At 49.9% G+C, this 18183-nt stretch overlaps 1 protein-coding gene across 3 annotated transcripts in view; it reads right to left on the bottom strand.

Annotated features, from left to right (window-relative positions):
* The window catches only part of CDON (cell adhesion associated, oncogene regulated), a 115091-nt gene that overhangs the window by 53538 nt on the left and 43370 nt on the right, over positions 1-18183 (bottom strand). For all 3 annotated transcript variants that reach the window (XM_038753897.1, XM_038753898.1, XM_038753899.1), the window contains 2 exons: positions 3008-3136; positions 427-699 (listed from right to left, as the gene is read on the bottom strand). In XM_038753897.1, the coding sequence (XP_038609825.1) occupies positions 427-699; positions 3008-3083 (349 nt within the window). In that variant the 5' untranslated portion in view covers positions 3084-3136. The remainder of the gene's footprint in view (positions 1-426; positions 700-3007; positions 3137-18183) is intronic.

Raw genomic sequence — 18183 nt, 5'->3', positions numbered from 1 at the left:
TTATTTGCCCTTTAAATTTGCAAATGCAATAGTAGGAAAGTCGCCAGTGTTCCCCAAATGTATCTCGGAGGGCAGGGGAGGTCCTTCCACTGTTCCACTGTTACATCAAGCAGGCCTGAGATGAAGAAGCTCCCACTCCCTTCTGCACTTGGATTCGCTGCCCTTGTTCATCCCTCCCCTCAGCCTCACACGACTTACGTATCCAGCAGTAATTTATGCATTTATATTACCGTCCATCTCCCTCTTTAGACAGTAAGCGTGTTGTGGGCAGGGATTGCGTCTACCCGCTCTGTTCTACCGTACTCTCTCAAGCGCTTAGTCCAGTGCTCTGCCCACAGTAAGCGCTCAATCGATACATTGATCGGAACCAATCCCCAGGCCCCACTGGCGGATAGGAGGGAAGACACGGAACACGGGCAGACTCACATGCGGCGGATACCGTGGCGATCCTGCTCACGAGTGCGCCGGCGCTGGTGTTGGCCAGACACTGGTAGCGGCCCGCCAGGGAGGGGTCGAGAGAGAGGATGGTCAGAGAGCCCGGCCGCACCTCCACTCGCTCCGCGCGGCCGCCCAACCTCTCTCCGTTGAACAGCCAGGAGACGTGAGCCGTGGCGGGCTCAGCTGAGCAGCGCAGGGTCACGGAGCCGCCGGGTCTCTGGATGACGGAGCGCGGCTCGGAAGCAAAGTGAGGCGCCGGGTCTGAAAGGAGTCCAGAAGAGCATGTTGGTTAGAGTCGTGCTCAGGGTAAAGGGGTGGAGGAGGTGGGGACGGACGGGTGGGTGGGTGGGTGTGTTTAGGAGGGATGGCAGCCCCCTCCATTGAAGGTCTCTGGGCACGGAGATGAAACTGGGGGCCACGTGCTAGGCTCTCGAAGCTGGGAAAACCAGGACAGCCGGAGGACTGTTCTGGCCCCTGACTGGATTGGAGAAGTGCTTCTAGTTTCAAACAGGGCCCGGTGATTTCCCCGCCTGGCACTGCCCAGACCACCGCTTCAAGGACCTGGGTTCTAATCCCAGTTCCGCCGATTATCTGCTGAGTGGCTTTGGGAAAATCGTTTCACTTCTTGGGCTTCGGGTACCTCATTCGTAAAATGGGGATTAAGAATGTGAGCCCCACGTGGGACAGTGACTGTGTCCAACCTGATTACTTTGTATCAGAGAAGCAGCATGGCTTAGTGGAAAGAGCCCGGGCTTTGGAGTCAGAGGTCATGGGTTCAGATCCCGGCTCCGCCAATTGTCAACTGTGTGACTTTGAGCGAGTCACTTCACTTCTCTGGGCCTCAGTTCCCTCATCTGGAAAATGGGGATTAAGATTATGAGCCTCACGTGGGACAACCTGATCACCTTGTATCCCCCCAGCGCTTAGGACAGCGCTTTGCACATAGCAAGTGCTTAACAAATACCATCATCATTATTTTTATTATTATCTACCCCAGCCCTTAGAACAGTACCTGGAACGTTAGTGCTAAAATACCATAGTAAAATTAAAAAAAATAGCAGCATCCTTCTTATCCCACTAGATCAGACCCATAGCGGGTTGTCTCTTTACAGTCTCTCTAGACTGGAAGCTGCTGTCTCCTGGAGAGGTAACCTACTAATATCCTGGGCTCACCTGCTTGTGGGAAACTTTGGCTCTGGACATCATCATCATCATCATCAATCGTATTTATTGAGCGCTTACTATGTGCAGAGCACTGTACTAAGCGCTTGGGAAGTACAAATTGGCAACACTGGATATCCCAGACTTTCCCCACCAGGCCCCAGGGTGGCCTTTCCCAGGGGGTGGTGGGGTTCGTTTTACCACCCGTGCCCCTCCGCGCCCCACGGCCAGCATCGCACTCTGATCCCGGACCAGCTGTCCTGCGTCCGGGGGGGCCGTGACATCAAATACTCCTGTGCCCTCCTCAGCAGCAAAACAGCTGCCTTGACCTCGTCCGTTTGCGGCCCGGTTGTTGAGTGAGACCCTTTCACCGCCTGAGTTGTTGAGGTCTTAGCTGGGGGGCGACGGAAGCGCTGGGATGTGTGTCTTCATAATAGTAAAAATAGCGGCATTTATTTAGTGATGATGGTGTTTATTACGCTGCACTAAGCACTGAGGTGGATACAAGCTAATCACGTTGGGCAAAATCCCTGTTCCAGACAGGACTCACAGTCTCACTCCCCTTTTTTCAGGTGAGGTCACTGAGGCCCAGAGAAGTGAAATGACTTGCCCAAGGTCACACAGCAGACAATAATAATAACTGTGGTATTTGTTAAGTGCTTACTATGTGCCGGGCACCTACTAAGCGCTGGGATGGATACAAGCAAATCGGGTTGGACATGGTCCCTGTCCTACTTGGGGCTCAGAATCTGAATCCCCATTTTACAGATGAGGTCACTGAGACCCAGAGAAGTGAAATGCAGAACTGGTGTTAGAACCCATGTCCTCTAGCTCCCAGGCTCGTGCCATTTTCCAAGTGCTTCACGCTGACTCCCAAGGGCTTCCTGTGTGCAAAGCACTTTTCCGGCCCTGGGGGACACAAAAGATGGTCGGGTCGGGCCCAGGCCCTGTCCCACCTGGGGCTCACAATAGGCTCAACTTTAACTCTGGGGTCATGTTCAATGTAGGGTCTCCCCTGCATCTGTCCATCGTGCTGCTGCCGGGAAGCCAAAGTGTTTTTCCAGCCACCGAAAGGGAGAAGAGAAATCGAAGACCGACGGGAAATCTGCTGCCAAAATTCACGGAGATCCCCGAGAGAGCCAAAAGAACGGGTCCCTTTTCATTTGGGAGGCAGAAACCAAAACCCACAGACCCTTCGTGCGCGACAGCGACGTGGCCTGAAGATCTGAGCGGCCCCAGATCTGTCTCCTGGAGAAGTGACCTACTAACATCCCGGGCTCACCTGCTTGTGGGAAACTTTGGCTGAAGATCTGAGCGGCCCCACGGTCAGCGGGGAAAGAGCGGACCGGGAGACCGCAAACCCTGCGGACTGACCAAAAGCAGGCCCCACTAGCTCCTGCCGCCTTACCTGAATTGACCGGAGAACCCAGGACCGTAAGAGTGACGTACAGCAGTTTCTCTAACAAGCTGGAAACCGGATGCATAGCGCCAGATGACGGAAGGTGGACGGACAGACTCCCGGGGCAGAAAGGGCACACTGAAACAGAGAGAAGAAAAAGAAGCTTCATTTAGTCACTTTGGCTTTGCCTGGCTGGGGGAGGCAGGCTGGCCCCTTCTCTATTTCTGGAGCTCTGGGGAGCGCCCAGATCAACTTGGGGGGCAGATCTGCCCAACAGGGGGTCCTAAAAGACCACTATAAATGAGCTATAAGGGAGCTTCCAGACCATACGAGTGTCATTTAGTTGTAGGAATGCCTATCTCTCCTAACCCTTATTTTTAGACTGTGAGCCCACTGTTGGGTAGGGACTGTCTCTATATGTTGCCAACTTGTACTTCCCAAGCGCTTAGTACAGTGCTCTGCACACAGTCAGTGCTCAATAAATACGATTGATTGATTGATTATTCAAATCCCACCTCTTCCAGGAGGGCTTCCCCGACTGAGCCCACATTTCCTCCACTCCCTCTCCCTTCTGTGTGGCCTACGCACTTAGATCGGTTCCCTTTAAGCACTTGATATCTACCCCACCCTCAGTCCCATGGCATTCGTGTACTGTACTCTCCCAAGTATGGCGCTCTGCACATAGTAAGCGCTTGATAAATATTGCAGTACTTTACATAATTATATTAATGCCCGTCTCCTCCTTTAGACTGGAAACTTATTGTGGGCTGGGAATGTGTCGACCAATTCTGCTGTATTGTACTCACCTGCTCACCAAATGACTGCACATAGTAAGCGCTCAATAAATACGATTGATGATGATGACTGATTTACAAAATGGTCTGGTGGAAAGGGCCCGGGACTAGAAAGTTAGGAGGCCTGGGTTCTCCTTCTGGCTCTGTCCCAGGCTTTCTGTGTGACCTTGGGTGAGTCCCTTAACCTCTCTGAGCCTCAGAAGTTTGTTCACCTGAAAAATGGGGGCAATAATATCTGCTTCTCCCTATCTTACACGGAAGTTGGGAAGATAAAACCAGGTCACTGATGGGAAAGCACTCTGGAAAAAGTAAGAGCTCTAGATGAAAAAGATTATTAGTATTTAGCATTAGAGGATGGTTTGCACCTGAACTAAGTACAGTTACGCTTTAATGATCTTAGATCTAGAAAGGAATTGTCTGGGCTTGAAGTTAACATGGAAAGCTCCTTGGAGGAGGCATGTCTTCTGTTTATCCCACTCTAAGTAAAATGCCTGGCATATAGCAAGCACTTAAATACCACAATTATACCTGGGCCTATGGTTTGAAAGAGGGAAGGGATGTAGCCTAGCAGACAGGAGCGAGGAAGGCTTTCGTGGAAGTGGTAGTGACAGCATTTATTGAGTCCCTACTGGGTGCACTGCCCTGTTCTAAATGCTTGGAAAATACAAAGCAAGTGACACATTCCCCGACCGCAAGGAGCTTACAGTCTAGTGGGGGAAGGGGAATATAAAATGTTTTCCAGAGTGATCACAATAACCAATATACAACTGAACAACATATATACAAAAAGGGTTTCTGAAGAGTATCAGAATAACAGAAGTGCTAGAGATCATTGATCGGCTCATATGACTTGGGATGCTGGGAATCAATCGGGGAAACCACGTGGGCAGAGGTCTGAAGGCAGGAGAGGGAGAACCGAATATACCTGGCTGGAACTAAAGGAGAAAGCCGAGAAGGAGTGTGGCCTACTGGATATAGCACGGGCCTGGAAGTTGGAAGGAGCTGGGTTCTAATCCCGGATCCACCACTTGTCTGCTGGGTGACCTTGGCCAATTCACTTCATTTCTCTGGGCTTCAGTCCCCTCATCCGTACAGTGGGGATTAAGACTGTGAGTCCTGTGTGGAGCAAGACTGTGTCCAACCTGATTAACTCATTAATCAGCACTTAGTACAGTGCCTGGCACATAGTAATCGTTTACCAATCACCAGAAAATTAAAAAAAAAAGCAGGTGGTTAGAGGAGGCTAAGCAGATAAAGGCACTTTAAGGCCACCGTCAGACATTGGTACTTGGCCTGGTGGTGAGTGATGAGGCGCTACAGGGAGAGCTGGGAGGTCCAGAGTCACGGGCCTGAAGGAGTGAGCCCAGAAAAAGATTTCAGCTGAGTGTGCCAAAAGTTTTAGCGCGGGGAAAGGGCTGGGGGCTGGGAGACCAGGCAAAAGCGTTACAGTCCTTTGGGCTTGAAAGGACCAGGGCGTGGAAAAGTCGTCACGGATGTTAGCGAGGGTGGAGTTTTCCACTGCAGAGACAAACACGGGGAGCGTGGGCAAGAGGGGTGGAGCTAACGTTTTTGTTCGTCCAGGGGGTCCGACGGATTCGAAATCCCAGGGTGGCGGGTGGTTGGCTGTGATGGGGGGCGGGAGGGTGAGGGAGATGGGAGCGGAGCGGGCGGCTGAGGGAGAAAGGAGTCTGGAGGTGGAGGTACAGTGCTCTGCACACAGTAAGCGCTCAATAAATACGATTGAATGAATGATGACTGACAGCCGTGGAGACAGAGGTTGGGGGCGGCGCGGGGATGGGCCCCTGAAGATGAGGTTCTCCATATGGCCCGGCAGGAGTTTTGGCAACGGGGGACAGGATAAATGAGAAAGGAGGAGGTCAGTCTAGGACCCTGGCCTCCTTCCTGAAAGTATTTTGTATTTCTGTAGTTCCACCATTCGCTACTCAGTACATGTTTTACAAGTCCTAGGCCTTATATGGAGAGCTACTCTGAATGAATCTTTCAAATACAGCCCTTAGTCCTCTAGTCACTCAACCAGTGCTTAGGGGAGGGGATTTGAACCCAAGGGCACAGGTGATGCAGATGGGAAGGATGGGGGGGAGGGGGGTTGAAGAGAAGTGAAAGCCTTCCTGGAGAAGACAGGATTTTAATAGGACTTTGAATATGGGGGTCAGTGGTGGACTGTTGGATATAAAGGGGGAGGGAGTTCTGAGCAAGAGAGAGGACATTAGCAACGGGCCGATGGCGAGAGAGATGAGATAGAAGCCCGCTAAGTAGGATGGTGAAGTACGCATTTCAGAGCCCAAAGCATGCAAACAATCCGCTCTCCCACTCAAGCTAAGATGACTAAAGGTTACATTCTGAGAATCTCATGAAAGCACACAAAGAGTTATGAATTGGCCCTTTTTAAAAAAATCACGGGAAGGGGGGAAGTAAATTCAACATGATATTCCAAAACCAAAGATGTGTTCTGCAGCCATCCCCAATCAACCAACCTCGACTGAGGCTCCCAAAAGGCGAGTGAAAGGCTAGCCCAGACGATTCTCGCCGGTGCCGGGGTCTCGAGCTGCCTCTCCAGAATTCGGTTTTCTGACCTCTTTGGAAGGGAGGAGAAGAGGATATATTTGGTAACACTCAGTGGGCAGAAGAGGCCAGCTGTGCGAAAAGTGCTTTGGTTTATTTGAATTCTCGCTTGGTTCAAGGGCAAAGAGCGCCCCACCACTAGCAAGCATTCAGGGCAAAGTAAACATTCGAAGAACTTGTTAACAGGAGACACTTTCCTCAAAGAGTCGCAGGGAGGGGGGATGGTTTCTTCCTTTTCCAAATCTCTCCTCAACTATTTATTTGTAAAAAGCAATGAAATGTACATTCGGGGTCAACTTTAACCTCAACCCATGAGCTACCGAGTTAAGCCACAGCTGTCCTCCAAACCAACATCCAGACTTCCTGGGAATCTCCTTTACCACCTTTTTATTTTTTCTCTCTGTTTATCCTGCCCTTTCACTGTATGTTTCCCGTTACCCAAGTTACCCGAGAAGCAGCGTGGCCTAGTGGAAAAAGCACAGACCTGGGGGTCAGAGGACCTGGCTTCTAATCCTCCCAACGTCTGTTGGGTGACTTCGGGCAAGTCACTTCACTTCTCCGTGCCTCAGTTACCGCATTTATAAAATGGGGGTTAAGACTGGGAGCTCCATGAGGGACACGGACTGTGTCCAACCTGATCATTTTGTATCTACCCCAGCACTTAGCACAGTGCCTGGGACACAGCAAGCACTTAACAAATACCACAAAAAGCAACCACCAAAAAAAAGCCAGTTTTCCAACAGATGAGCCAACAGAGAACTTCTGGATTTTGTAACTGTAGGTTCCTACAGGGCCAGGAATTATGTTGGACATACAGGAAGAAGAGGCTTTTTATTAATTGTTTATTGAGAGTCCATAATGTGCAGAGTTCTGTGCTAGACCTTTAGGGACTATTTTATGAAAACAGTATAAAGAAAAATAACACGGAAATAGTCCAATTTCAAGAATGGAACTTTCCCTCCCCAGGAACAATACAGCTTTATCTTTCCTGGGAATTGGGAAATGGGTAGGAGAGCCTAACTTTTTTTTTTTAATCACTTACATTTCCAAGGAAAAGCAATCTTGGGTTTTAAAAACACCCTGATTGCATTAACTGAGCACATGTGACTGAAGTCAGAGCTCAGAACTGAGCCAAGACAGGGAAAGAGGACTCAGAGTTGGCCTGAAAAACAAAATGTGGGGCGACATGAAGCAGCCAAGAAAGGGACTTGGATCGGATGGGACAAAAGAGATGGAGAAAAAGAGAAAGAGAGAGAGAGAAACAGAAAGAGACACAGACAGATGGAGACAGACAAATAGAGAGGTGAGAATGTGTGGTGATGAGAAAACTGACCTTATTTTCCCCGCAAATTATCTGTGGGCTGCAGCCAGCCTTAAATGGTTCTGGCAGCTGCAGCAGGATCTATTAAATGGGGAGTTGTCATGCTAGGGCAGTGAAAAAACTGGGAGAGATTATTTGGGGGGATAATAAGAGTCACGCACAGAGGGACCGAGGTGCCAAGTTAGAGCCCTACAAGGGGTCAAAAGAAATCTTCAGCTCTGCCCCACCCAGCCCAGATTGAGCCCTGGGACTCTGCAAACTATTCTGTCCCATTGCTCCAGCAGATCCGAGGAACGGTGAGGAAATTACTTCTAGGGACAAGGAGAAACAGTGAGAACAGGAAGGCAGCGTGATCTAGCAGAAAAAGCATGGATCTCGGGGTCAAGAGCCCTGGACTCTAGTCCCAGCTTTGTCCCTGACCTACGGTGAGACCATGTGATCACTTAATCTCCCTGTGCCTCAGTTTGCTCATCTGTAAAATGGAGATAAGATGCCTGCTCTTCCCACCCCTCTCTCAGTGGGTCACGGACTGAGCCCTTCAAGGCCCTGCTGAGAGCTCACCTCCTCCAGGAGGCCTTCCCAGACTGAGCCCCTTCCTTCCTCTCCTCCTCCTCCCCCTCTCCATCCCCCCATCTTACCTCCTTCCCTTCCCCACAGCACCTGTATATATGTATATATGTTTGTACATATTTATTACTCTATTTATTTATTTTACTTGTACATATCTATTCTATTTATTTTATTTTGTTAGTATGTTTGGTTTTGTTCTCTTTCTCCCCCTTTTAGACTGTGAGCCCACTGTTGGGTAGGGACTGTCTCTATATGTTGCCAATTTGTACTTCCCAAGTGCTTAGTACAGTGCTCTGCACATAGTAAGCGCTCAATAAATACGATTGATGATGATGATGATCCCAATCTAATTATCCTACATCTAGCCCATCTAACAAGCGCACACAGTTAAAAATAAAAAATAAAAAAAAACTAAACAAACATGAGTGAAACTGGTGGGCCTTGGACCTCTTGCCTTGATAAGGGGAAGGACGAGAACTGAAACACCCAGAGAAAGACTAGCAAGGCTAGATAAGTAGTTGAACAGTTTGAGTTCCAAAGACAGAAGGAATCAATTTGCAGTTTTTTTTATAGATAAGTCAAGGTTTCATTTTGAAATATCTGCTGAGAGTTGAGATTAATGTGGGTACTGCATCTGGGGGCCCAATTATAAAGAGTTTTCTTTCTTTCAGGCCATTCATGTGTTGGAACAAGGTTTTTGTGTGTATATTACAGACGTAAACTGGTTACGGGCAGGGATCATGTCTGCTCATTCTGTTGTACTCTCCCAAGGGCTTGGTTCAGTGCTCTGCACATGGTAAGTCCTCAAATACCACTGACAGATTGATATGAGTGAGTGTGATAGCTGTGCTTTGATTCAAACATGATGCTGGTAAGACTGCATCCATGGAGTATTCCTGAGAGAGACACACACTCCCTCTAGACTGAAAACTCACTGTGGGCAGGGAATGTACTCTCCCAAGCACTTAGTATAGTGCTCTGCAAACAGCAAGCACTCAATAAATATGACTGAATGAATAAATGAAAGAAGAGACAGCCCCATTTCTAACCCCCTCTTGCCATTCACGCTAGAGAAGCAGCGTGGCTCGGTGGAAAGAGCCTGGGCTTTGGAGTTAGAGGTCATGGGTTCAAATCCCGGCTCCGCCAATTGTCAGCTGTGTGACTTTGGGCAAGTCACTTCACTTGTCTGTGCCTCAGTTACCTCATCTGTAAAATGGGGATTAAGACTGTGAGCCCGCCTTGAGACAACCTGATCACTTTGTAACCTCCCCAGCGCTTGGAACAGTGCTTTGCACATAGTAAGGGCTTAAAAAACGCTATTATTACTCAAGTTGAGACATCAGTATCGACAGAGCAATTGCCTGGGGCAGCGCACAAGTGCAGCGTTTCCTTAGTCCCTGAGCCGAGCCAGAAAGAAAAAAAAAGTCTCCATCCACACTCCATGCACATGGTTTTCCTCGACTGGGAATGGCCAGCCATGTGCCAGTGTTTCCACTTCTATTTCCCAAGAGGTCAAGCAATAATCACACAGGCCCAGCTTCCCTCTGGCTGAGAGGAGAACCCGGCCAAAAGTGGAACCGGGGGGCTCGGCGAAAGGCGGGGCTGAAAATCTTCAGCCAGATCCGGGCCTGATCAGAGACCCCTGCCATTTCACCCAGAGTCTTGGCTGAAGTCGATGGGTGAGAGGAGGCGGCACTTTCTATCAATGTGTGCTTTCCATTTTGGGCAAAGGGATGCAAAGCGTTCATGACTGGACATTTGTTCTAAAAATAATTCTAAAATAATTCTTCAGAATGTTCAAAAAGTCATTGGAGCATCATGGAAAAATTTAAGGGTAATTGATTCAAAACAGCCGCCCCTGTAGCGCTTCTTTTTAACTTTAATGCTCTGTTCCTACGCTCCCCCAAAATGGGCCCCAAACCGTCAACCCAGTTGGGGATTTGGGGAGTTGGGAAGGGAGAAGGTCAGATTCCTCAATAACCATGGTCCCGGGGCCTGAAACTAAATCAGAAAAGCAGCATAGCCTAATAGATAGAGCACCTGCCTGGAACTAGGAAGGACCTGGGTTCTAAACCCAGCTCTGCCACTTGTCCGCTGGGTGCCCTTGGGCAAGTCACTTAACTTCTCTGTGCCTCAGTTACCTCAGCTGCAAAACGGGGATTAAGACTGTGAGCCCAATGTGAGGAAAGGGACTGTGTCCAGCCCGACTTGCTTGTATCCACCCCAGTGCTTAGTACAGTGCCTGGCACATAGTAAATGCTTAACAAATGCCACAATTATTATCATTAGGAGCTGTGGGAAGCTTTATGGAGGAGTTAGGGGAGGGCAACTCCTTACAAGTCTCCGTCCCCATCTTTTTCCTAGCCTAGCTGTGTTGGCTCTCCTACCCAAAGTCCTTCTCTCTCCCTCCACCCTCACTGTGCTGTTGGCTTCATTGAGCTCCTTCTGCCTGCTGAACATCCTCCCCATCATCGGAGGTCTTGGAAGCCCTCTTCCTGGGCTTTCTTTTGGTAAAAAAAAAAAAAAAAGGCCCGACCTCTTCCGCAGTGTTAAAAAAGCCCTATCTCTACTGTTCTACCCACCAACATCACAACTCCTCCTCCATCTGGTATCGCTCACTGTCCCCCCAGAGTCAAAACCAGAGTTGGGGCCCAGAGGGCCCAGCCTTGAACTTCCTGTCTAAGCTGGGTGAGATCCCAGTCTGGGACACCGCCGTCCTACACCCGGAACGTGGCTGAGGATGCTTGCTGATCTGATTGAGGAGGGGGAAATGGATTCGAGTCTTCCTCTCCAAATGGAAGAATGGGAAGGAGTGGCTGCCTTACCATCCTTTCACCCATTCCTATCTCAAAGGTCCAGGATGCAATTTCCCAGCTTCCCCGGAGAGGACCAAAAAGCTCCAGCCAACGAACACCAACTCCTGGCCCTGAAAAAGCTTTCTGCTTTCACTCCATCACCTTGACCTCTCCTAATTCACCTCACTGCTCTCCTATTACAACCCTGCCCTCACACTTGGCTCCTCTAATGCCAACCTACTGTACCTCAATCTCAGCTACCTCAATGCCAACCTCTCGCCCACGTCCCGCCTCTGGCCTGGAATACCCTTCCTTTTCATAACTGACAGACAATTACCTACCCACCTTCAAAGCCTTATTGAAGGCGCTTCTCCTCCAAGAGACCTTCCCTGACTAAACCCTCAATTCCTCTTCTCCCACTCCCTTCTGCACACTTGGATTTGTTCCCTTTATTCGCCCTTCCCTCAGCCCCAAAACATTTATGTACATACCCATAATTTATATTAATGTTTGTCTCCCCCTCTAGACTGTGAGCTCTTTGTGGGCAGGGAATGTGTCTTCCAACTCTGTATATTGTTACACTGTACTCTCCCAAGTACTTAAAACAGTGCCCTGCACACAGTAACCACTCAATTCATTCATTCACTCAATCGTATTTACTGAGCACTTACTGTGTGCAGAGCACTGTACTAAGCGCTTGGGAAGTAGAAGTTGGCAATATAACTCAATAAATATGATTGACTGATTGATAGTCAAAAGTCCTGATGATTTCAGTTACTTGGGAAACATCTCCCTTCCCATTAGCACAGCTGCTGTTTAACAGAGTCATCTGGCCAAAATCCCATCCAGAGGACCACTCCCCAGAGGGCTCAGGTCAGAGCGGACCTTTAACTCCTTGGCTATCTTCCTTCCCCTTAGGGCCTTAGCCCCTAATTAATTAACTGTGGTGTTTGTTAAAGAATCTATTATGTGCCCCAGCACAAGATAATCAGGTCCCACATGAGGCTCACAGTCTAAACCGGAGTGAGAACGGATATCGAATCCTCATTGTACAGATGAAGGAACTGAGGCACAGAGAAGGCGAAAGACTTACCCAAGGTCCCACAGCAGGTAACTGGCTGAGCTGGAATTAGGACTCAGGTCCTCTGACTCCCAGGAGCGGGCACTTTCCACTAGGCCCCGCTGCTCCCCGGGACGTCCTGTTGGAAAAGAAGGCTTCGCACGCTGGCGTTTCAATCTCCTAGTTCAGAGGTGGCTCTCCCCCAGCCACATCCGCTCCAGCTCCGGGGTTGAAATCGGAAGGGAAATATTTCCCTGAAGTTTACTTAACTTCATGTTGCTCAGGTTATGAACCAAGTGCTTTTATAACCCCTTTTCACCATGCTGTCAGAAAAGCCCCTTGGGGAACGCTTTTGCCGGCAATTCCCGACTTGATCCCTTCGCTTCTCTGAGGGCTATCGGGGATGGTCGTTCTGGGTTCCCTCCCTAATGCTTTCACTTTCTTTCCGGATTAGGGGGATAACTCTGATTAATTTATGAACACAGACTTGGCTTTTGAGGCCGTATACCCTTTCAGAAGCAGGAAATTCTTTTGCTGAGTTAATTTCCTTATGAAGAACCCATGCGCCTTAGATAGCCTGGATCCAGACCGGTCAGCTGCCACGGATAAGGAGGTGAGCTCGCATCGGGTCCCAGCGGACACTCCCTTTGTAATGTAGGCCGCCGCAAAATATAAGCGGTCCATTCTGAGCCCCCAAATCAGAGAATTTCTGGGGTAGCCAACACAAAAAAATCGACACACGCATGCAGAAGAGGCAACTGAATTTCTGTACCTGATTATTATTATTATATAAAGCGCTTACCATTATTATATCAAGCCCCGTTCTAAGTGCTAGGGTAGATACAAGGTAATCAGGTTGGACACAGTACCTGTCACACAAGGGGCTCACGATCAAAGTCAGAGGGAGAAGAGGTATTGAATACCCACTTCACAGAGGAAGAAACTGAGGCCCAGAAAAATGAAGTGATTTGGCCAAAGTCACAGAGAAGACAAGTGGCAAGCTCTCCCCAATCCAACAGTAGGACCAGGTTCCATTGTTTTGTGGGCATCTTGCCACGTGATGCCTTAGCGTTCTTCTGGCCGGAAATTACAGCAATTGGGAATGCTAGATCCTAACACGCCTTGTATCAATCAGTCGATGGGATTTACTGAACATTTACTGTGTGCAGAGCTTGGGAGAGTACAATGCAACAGAATCGGAGGGCACATTCCCTGCCCACACCTTTCATTTGTCAATCCATCAAACCTGCTAATCATACCTTAATCTAGATGCCATTTTACTGGGAGGCTATTTGTTCTTTTCCCCCTTCTGAATAAATTCAATTACTTAGCTGTTGAGCTTAGCATCGACTGGGGGCCCAGAGTTCTCCCCAAAACTTTCTGTCCCTTTCCCGAGAGGTGGCCATGATGAAGAACAAGAGCCGATATTCAGAGATAAAACATTAGCAGCTCCAAAGTTCCAGCTGGTGCCTGAAGGCATTGCCCAGGGATGAGGGTGAGGGGAAGGAGGAGGGTAAGAGGAGGGCAAAGGGTTGGTCCTCAGGGACTCGGGGAAAACCTCAGGGAGCCAGACCTCTGAGGGCTGACTTGGGTCACGCTTGCCTCTCAGAGTCTACTAGGAGAAAAGAAGCCAGAAGGAAGAGCGCTTCAGCTCCTCAAACCTCCTCCCCTGATAATTATTCTGGAATCAGGCCAGGCCTGGCGCAGGGTCCAATAAGCCTGCCCAACTCTGTCCCCCAAAATCCAGTGGCTGGCAAGAAGCCCCTGCACCAATCTCCTGACAAATCCTAGGAGAAGCAACAGAAACCAAAGGCAGCATCAAGGTCCTTTTGCCATTTTCAGACATTTCCCTTTGGACTCTCATCTTCCATGCCACCAAAGACTCAGTCCCGTACATCTCTCAAAATCGTCCAGACTTCACCCTAGCGGAGTGCTGCAATCTCCAACGGGGAAAGAAATCCCAAGCATTCTTCAGTGGCTTCATTCCCCCTTACGGCTTCCCCTCTCTCCCCCCGGAATTAGAGAAGGAACATTTTTACCTGATGACATTCCAGATTATAAAGACTGGGAACACCGAGTAGCGTAACGACCAGGCAAGGAGGGTGAAAGGGGACGGTGTTTGTTTCCGTTTCCAGGATGGAGATTGGAGACTTCCCCTCTGTTTGGGGCCTCAGCATCCTCACTGTCGGGCACCTTCTGCTGGAGGCTTTCTGAGGGACTGTCATCATCATCATCATCAATCGTATTTATTGAGCGCTTACTATGTGCAGAGCACTGTACTAAGTGCTTGGGAAGTACAAATTGGCAACATCTAGAGACAGTCCCGACTGTCCTAACTGGACTTCTCGGTGACCATGAGTGTGAACAGAACAAACCAAGTCAGCACCAATTACATTTTTGCACTCCTTTACCCTGCACTGCCAAAGCTGTAGGAGAACATTCAGCTAACTTTACTGACAAATAAATGCACCACATCAATTAAATGCCATTTTCCAAATGTCCTGGTCTTCATCCATCATTTGATGCCAGTCTGACATTAAATATATAAAACGTTTCAGGCAAATATCTCCAGTGCTTGGGACCTATTTTTAGGAAGTTCCTTAAGGGCAGAGTTTGCATCCGGGGGCTCTGGATGTATCCCCCTCCTGGCCCTGAACCCTTAGACGTGATTTATACTTTATTTTCTAGACCATAAGCTCTTTTTTCTACGGTATTTGTTAAGCTCATACAATGTGCCAGGCACTGCACTAAGCACTGGGATAGATACAAACTAATCAGCTTGGACAGAGTCCATGTCCCACACGGGGCTCACAGTCTTAATTCCCACTTTCCAGATGAAGCAACTGAGGCATAGAGAAGTGACTCACCCAAGGACACCCAGCAGACAAGTGGCGGAGCCAGAATCGGAACCCAGTTCCTTCTGGCTCTCAGGCCCACGCTTTATCCACTAGGCCACTCGTTGCGTTAGGAAACACCTCTACCAACTCTCTTTTACCGTACTCTTCCAAGCGCTTAGTACAGCCCTCTGCACCCAGTAACCGCTCAATAAATACCATCAACTGACGGATTGAGAGCGTTCATCATTTGCTATCAATGGGGCATTCTCCCTAAATAAACAGTCATTTATTCTCCACAGGCCCGCGTCAGTCCGAGGACCAGAGATCTGGTGCGGGATGAGGGGGAAAAAAATCACCTCGGCTCTTTGAGCCAAATAATAAGATCCCGGGGTGGAAATCCAACCCTCTGGCTTGATTTCAGGGAGCCGGGCAACCTCATTAAATTTCACACTGAGGCACCTTTAAAAGGCCCTGGAGCCTCTAAGGCTGGAAGAGAAAGTAATCCGACACATTCCTCGGGCTGCGACTCTTCGGAGCTCACCGGGGCCCTTTGATCGTCGACTGTCTTCCCGCTGCCTGCATTGGGGTCTGGCAAGATGAGAGGAACAGATGGCAAGCATCCTCCTCCGCTGACTTTATTGGCAGGTGGGGGCGGCGGCTACAAGTCCAGTAGCCAAAGACGTACCACCTCATTGTAATAGTTGGGAGAGGCACGGCCTTGGGAGTCGGAAGGCCCCGGGTTCTAGTCCCGGCTCCTCCACGTCTGCTGTGTGACTTCGGGCAAGTCACTTCAATTCTGTGCTAATCTGTAAAATGGGGATTAAGACTGGGAGCCCCATGTGGGACACGGGCTGTGTCCAATCTGATTTGTTTGTAGCTATCCCACAACAGTGGCTGGCACACAGTGAGAGCTGAACAAATATTACAGTTAGCAAGTGCTCACCTCTGGCGGGGTCACTCCCGCTTCCCCTAAGAGGCTGAGCATCCCTTGAAGCCGTCACGTGCAAACTGACACAGAGGCACTCAATGGTATTTGCTGAGCGCTTACTGCATGCAGAGCACTGTACTAAGCGCTTGGAAGAGTACCATACACCAGAGTTGGTAGACACGTTCCCTGCTCAAACCAGGCTTTCAATCTAGAGGGGGAGACAGATATTAACATGAATAAATAAATTACGGATGCATTCTCAGAGGTGCCAAATGGCTCAGAGTCTGAGGGAGAGACAGAGAGGTCTGGTACGTGACAAGCGGCTAGGGATGCACCCCCAGCCCCAACTTCTCCACGCCCTTCCCTCCGCAGCGTCCCCAGCCCCAAATTCTCTGCCTCTCCACGCCCCTCCCTCTGCAGCATCCCCGGCTACGCCACCCCGGCCCCCGCCCTCCGCTTGAAAAACGGCTTTTCGGAGCCCCTTCTCAAGTATCCAGTTTTATGAACCCTTAATGATCTCTCAATCATTCCCATCGACCGTTAATAAGGAAATGTAGCACCTAGAGCCCCAGGGGCCCCTCCCCCTGCTTCTCCGGGGTCTCAATCGAGTCGGCCAAGCATACAAACTGATCCCGGTGCCAGCGAAAGCATTTCCTTTCACTGCGGACGGCCAAAAGCGGGGAGGGGGGGGGATGGAGGCCGGGGGGGATGGGGGAGAATGGAAGTGACTTGGAGTTATGGCACCGAAAAGGCCAGACGAGCAAGGAAATAATCAACTCCACATGAGCCACTTCACCCCCATCACAATGGGAAGGGCCGACGACTAACCCCAGGAAAGGTCACGGGGCTCAGGGGTCACCAGCCGAAAAAGGCAACAGTGAGTAGCTGCCAGCTGCAATAAGAATCAATGTGGCCCTAATTACCCACAGAAAGAGAGGGGTCTGGAGGCTGAGCGGGACTCTATTCACCACTTTTGTGTGCTGAAGAAACCGCCGAGGGTCCCTCTTCTCCGCTCTCCGGCTCGGCACTATTTCTTCCTGTCTCGGGGGTAGGGAACCAAAACTGGGGAGAGACGACAACTCTGCCGCACACCAGGAGCGGGGCTGAGGCTTAGGGGGTATTAGAAGGCATTTCTGGGTACGAAAAGAGGAACTAGGAAAAGGGATTTGGGGAGATTATCAAAAAGACAAAATATTGCAAGCCTCAAGGGGATTTCTTTGCAAGAATCATTCAGCTCAACCCTTCCTGCAAATCCACCACTTTGTACGGGGTAGATTTGCCGGCTTGTTGTTGGGATTGGTGCGGTAGCAACCGCAAAACTCCAAGGCTGAGAGCCGAGGTTTGAACTTTAGGGGGAAATCCCATGAATCTGCTGAAACTGCCATCGGCCAGAGACCAGATCTACCTTACTAGAACCTTTCAAAAGGGAAGGCACATGGGAGCGTGTACACAAACACACACACGCACCCACACGTGACCCCACACACGTGACCCCACCCAGATCAAGGTCCTGAAATCTGCCTCTCTCAAAGCTGTTTTCAAAGTGGCACCTTGTTTTCCGAAGGACGGGCCCAGAAATGGCAGTTCTCCTCTTTCGCTCTGAGGGAACATCTCATTAGAAGGCGGCCAGGTGGCCTCCAGAAATCCTGTAGCCCAATTCAGTGTCACGGTCACCTGCCACACTCGGGAGTCCCGGAAGAAATCGTCACCTCCAGGTGGCAACTCCCCTGCCATGGGTGTAGACGTGATCTGGAAGGGGGACCGGATAAGGAGAGTGGGAGAGGAGGGTGCAGGGGGAAGGCGGATGGTAAAGTTGGTAAGGTTGCAAAGGCTGACCCGACTGGAAACAATTTTTTTTTTAAGATATTTGTTAAGCCCTTACTATCTGCCAGGCACTGCACTAAGCACTGCGTAGATCCAAGGTAATCAGGTTGGACACGGTCCCTGTCCCACGTGGGGCTCACAGTCTTAATCCTCGTTTGACACACAGGGTAACTGAGGCCCAGAGAGGTGAACTGACTTGCCTAAGGTCACACAGCAGACAAGTGGCGGAGCCGGGATTAGAACCCAGGTCTCTCAACTACCAGAGCCGTGCTCTATCCACTAGGCCATAATGCTTCTAGTTCTTTCCTCCCCTCCCGGCGCAGGTTGACTCTACCACCCAAGAAGATCAAGTCTGGGCAAGGGAGAGTGCCAAGGTTCCCAAGAGCCGATGGGGGTGGTGGTGGCAGCTGACGGGGAGGTCACAGGATGGACTGCACGCTCTTTGTGGACAGGGAATGTGTCTGTTACAGTGT

This window comes from Tachyglossus aculeatus, chromosome 11, assembly GCF_015852505.1.
Source record: "Tachyglossus aculeatus isolate mTacAcu1 chromosome 11, mTacAcu1.pri, whole genome shotgun sequence".
NCBI lineage: Eukaryota > Metazoa > Chordata > Mammalia > Monotremata > Tachyglossidae > Tachyglossus > Tachyglossus aculeatus.
Note: the sequence above shows the minus strand (reverse complement) of the source record. Positions and strands in the feature narration are given on the sequence as shown.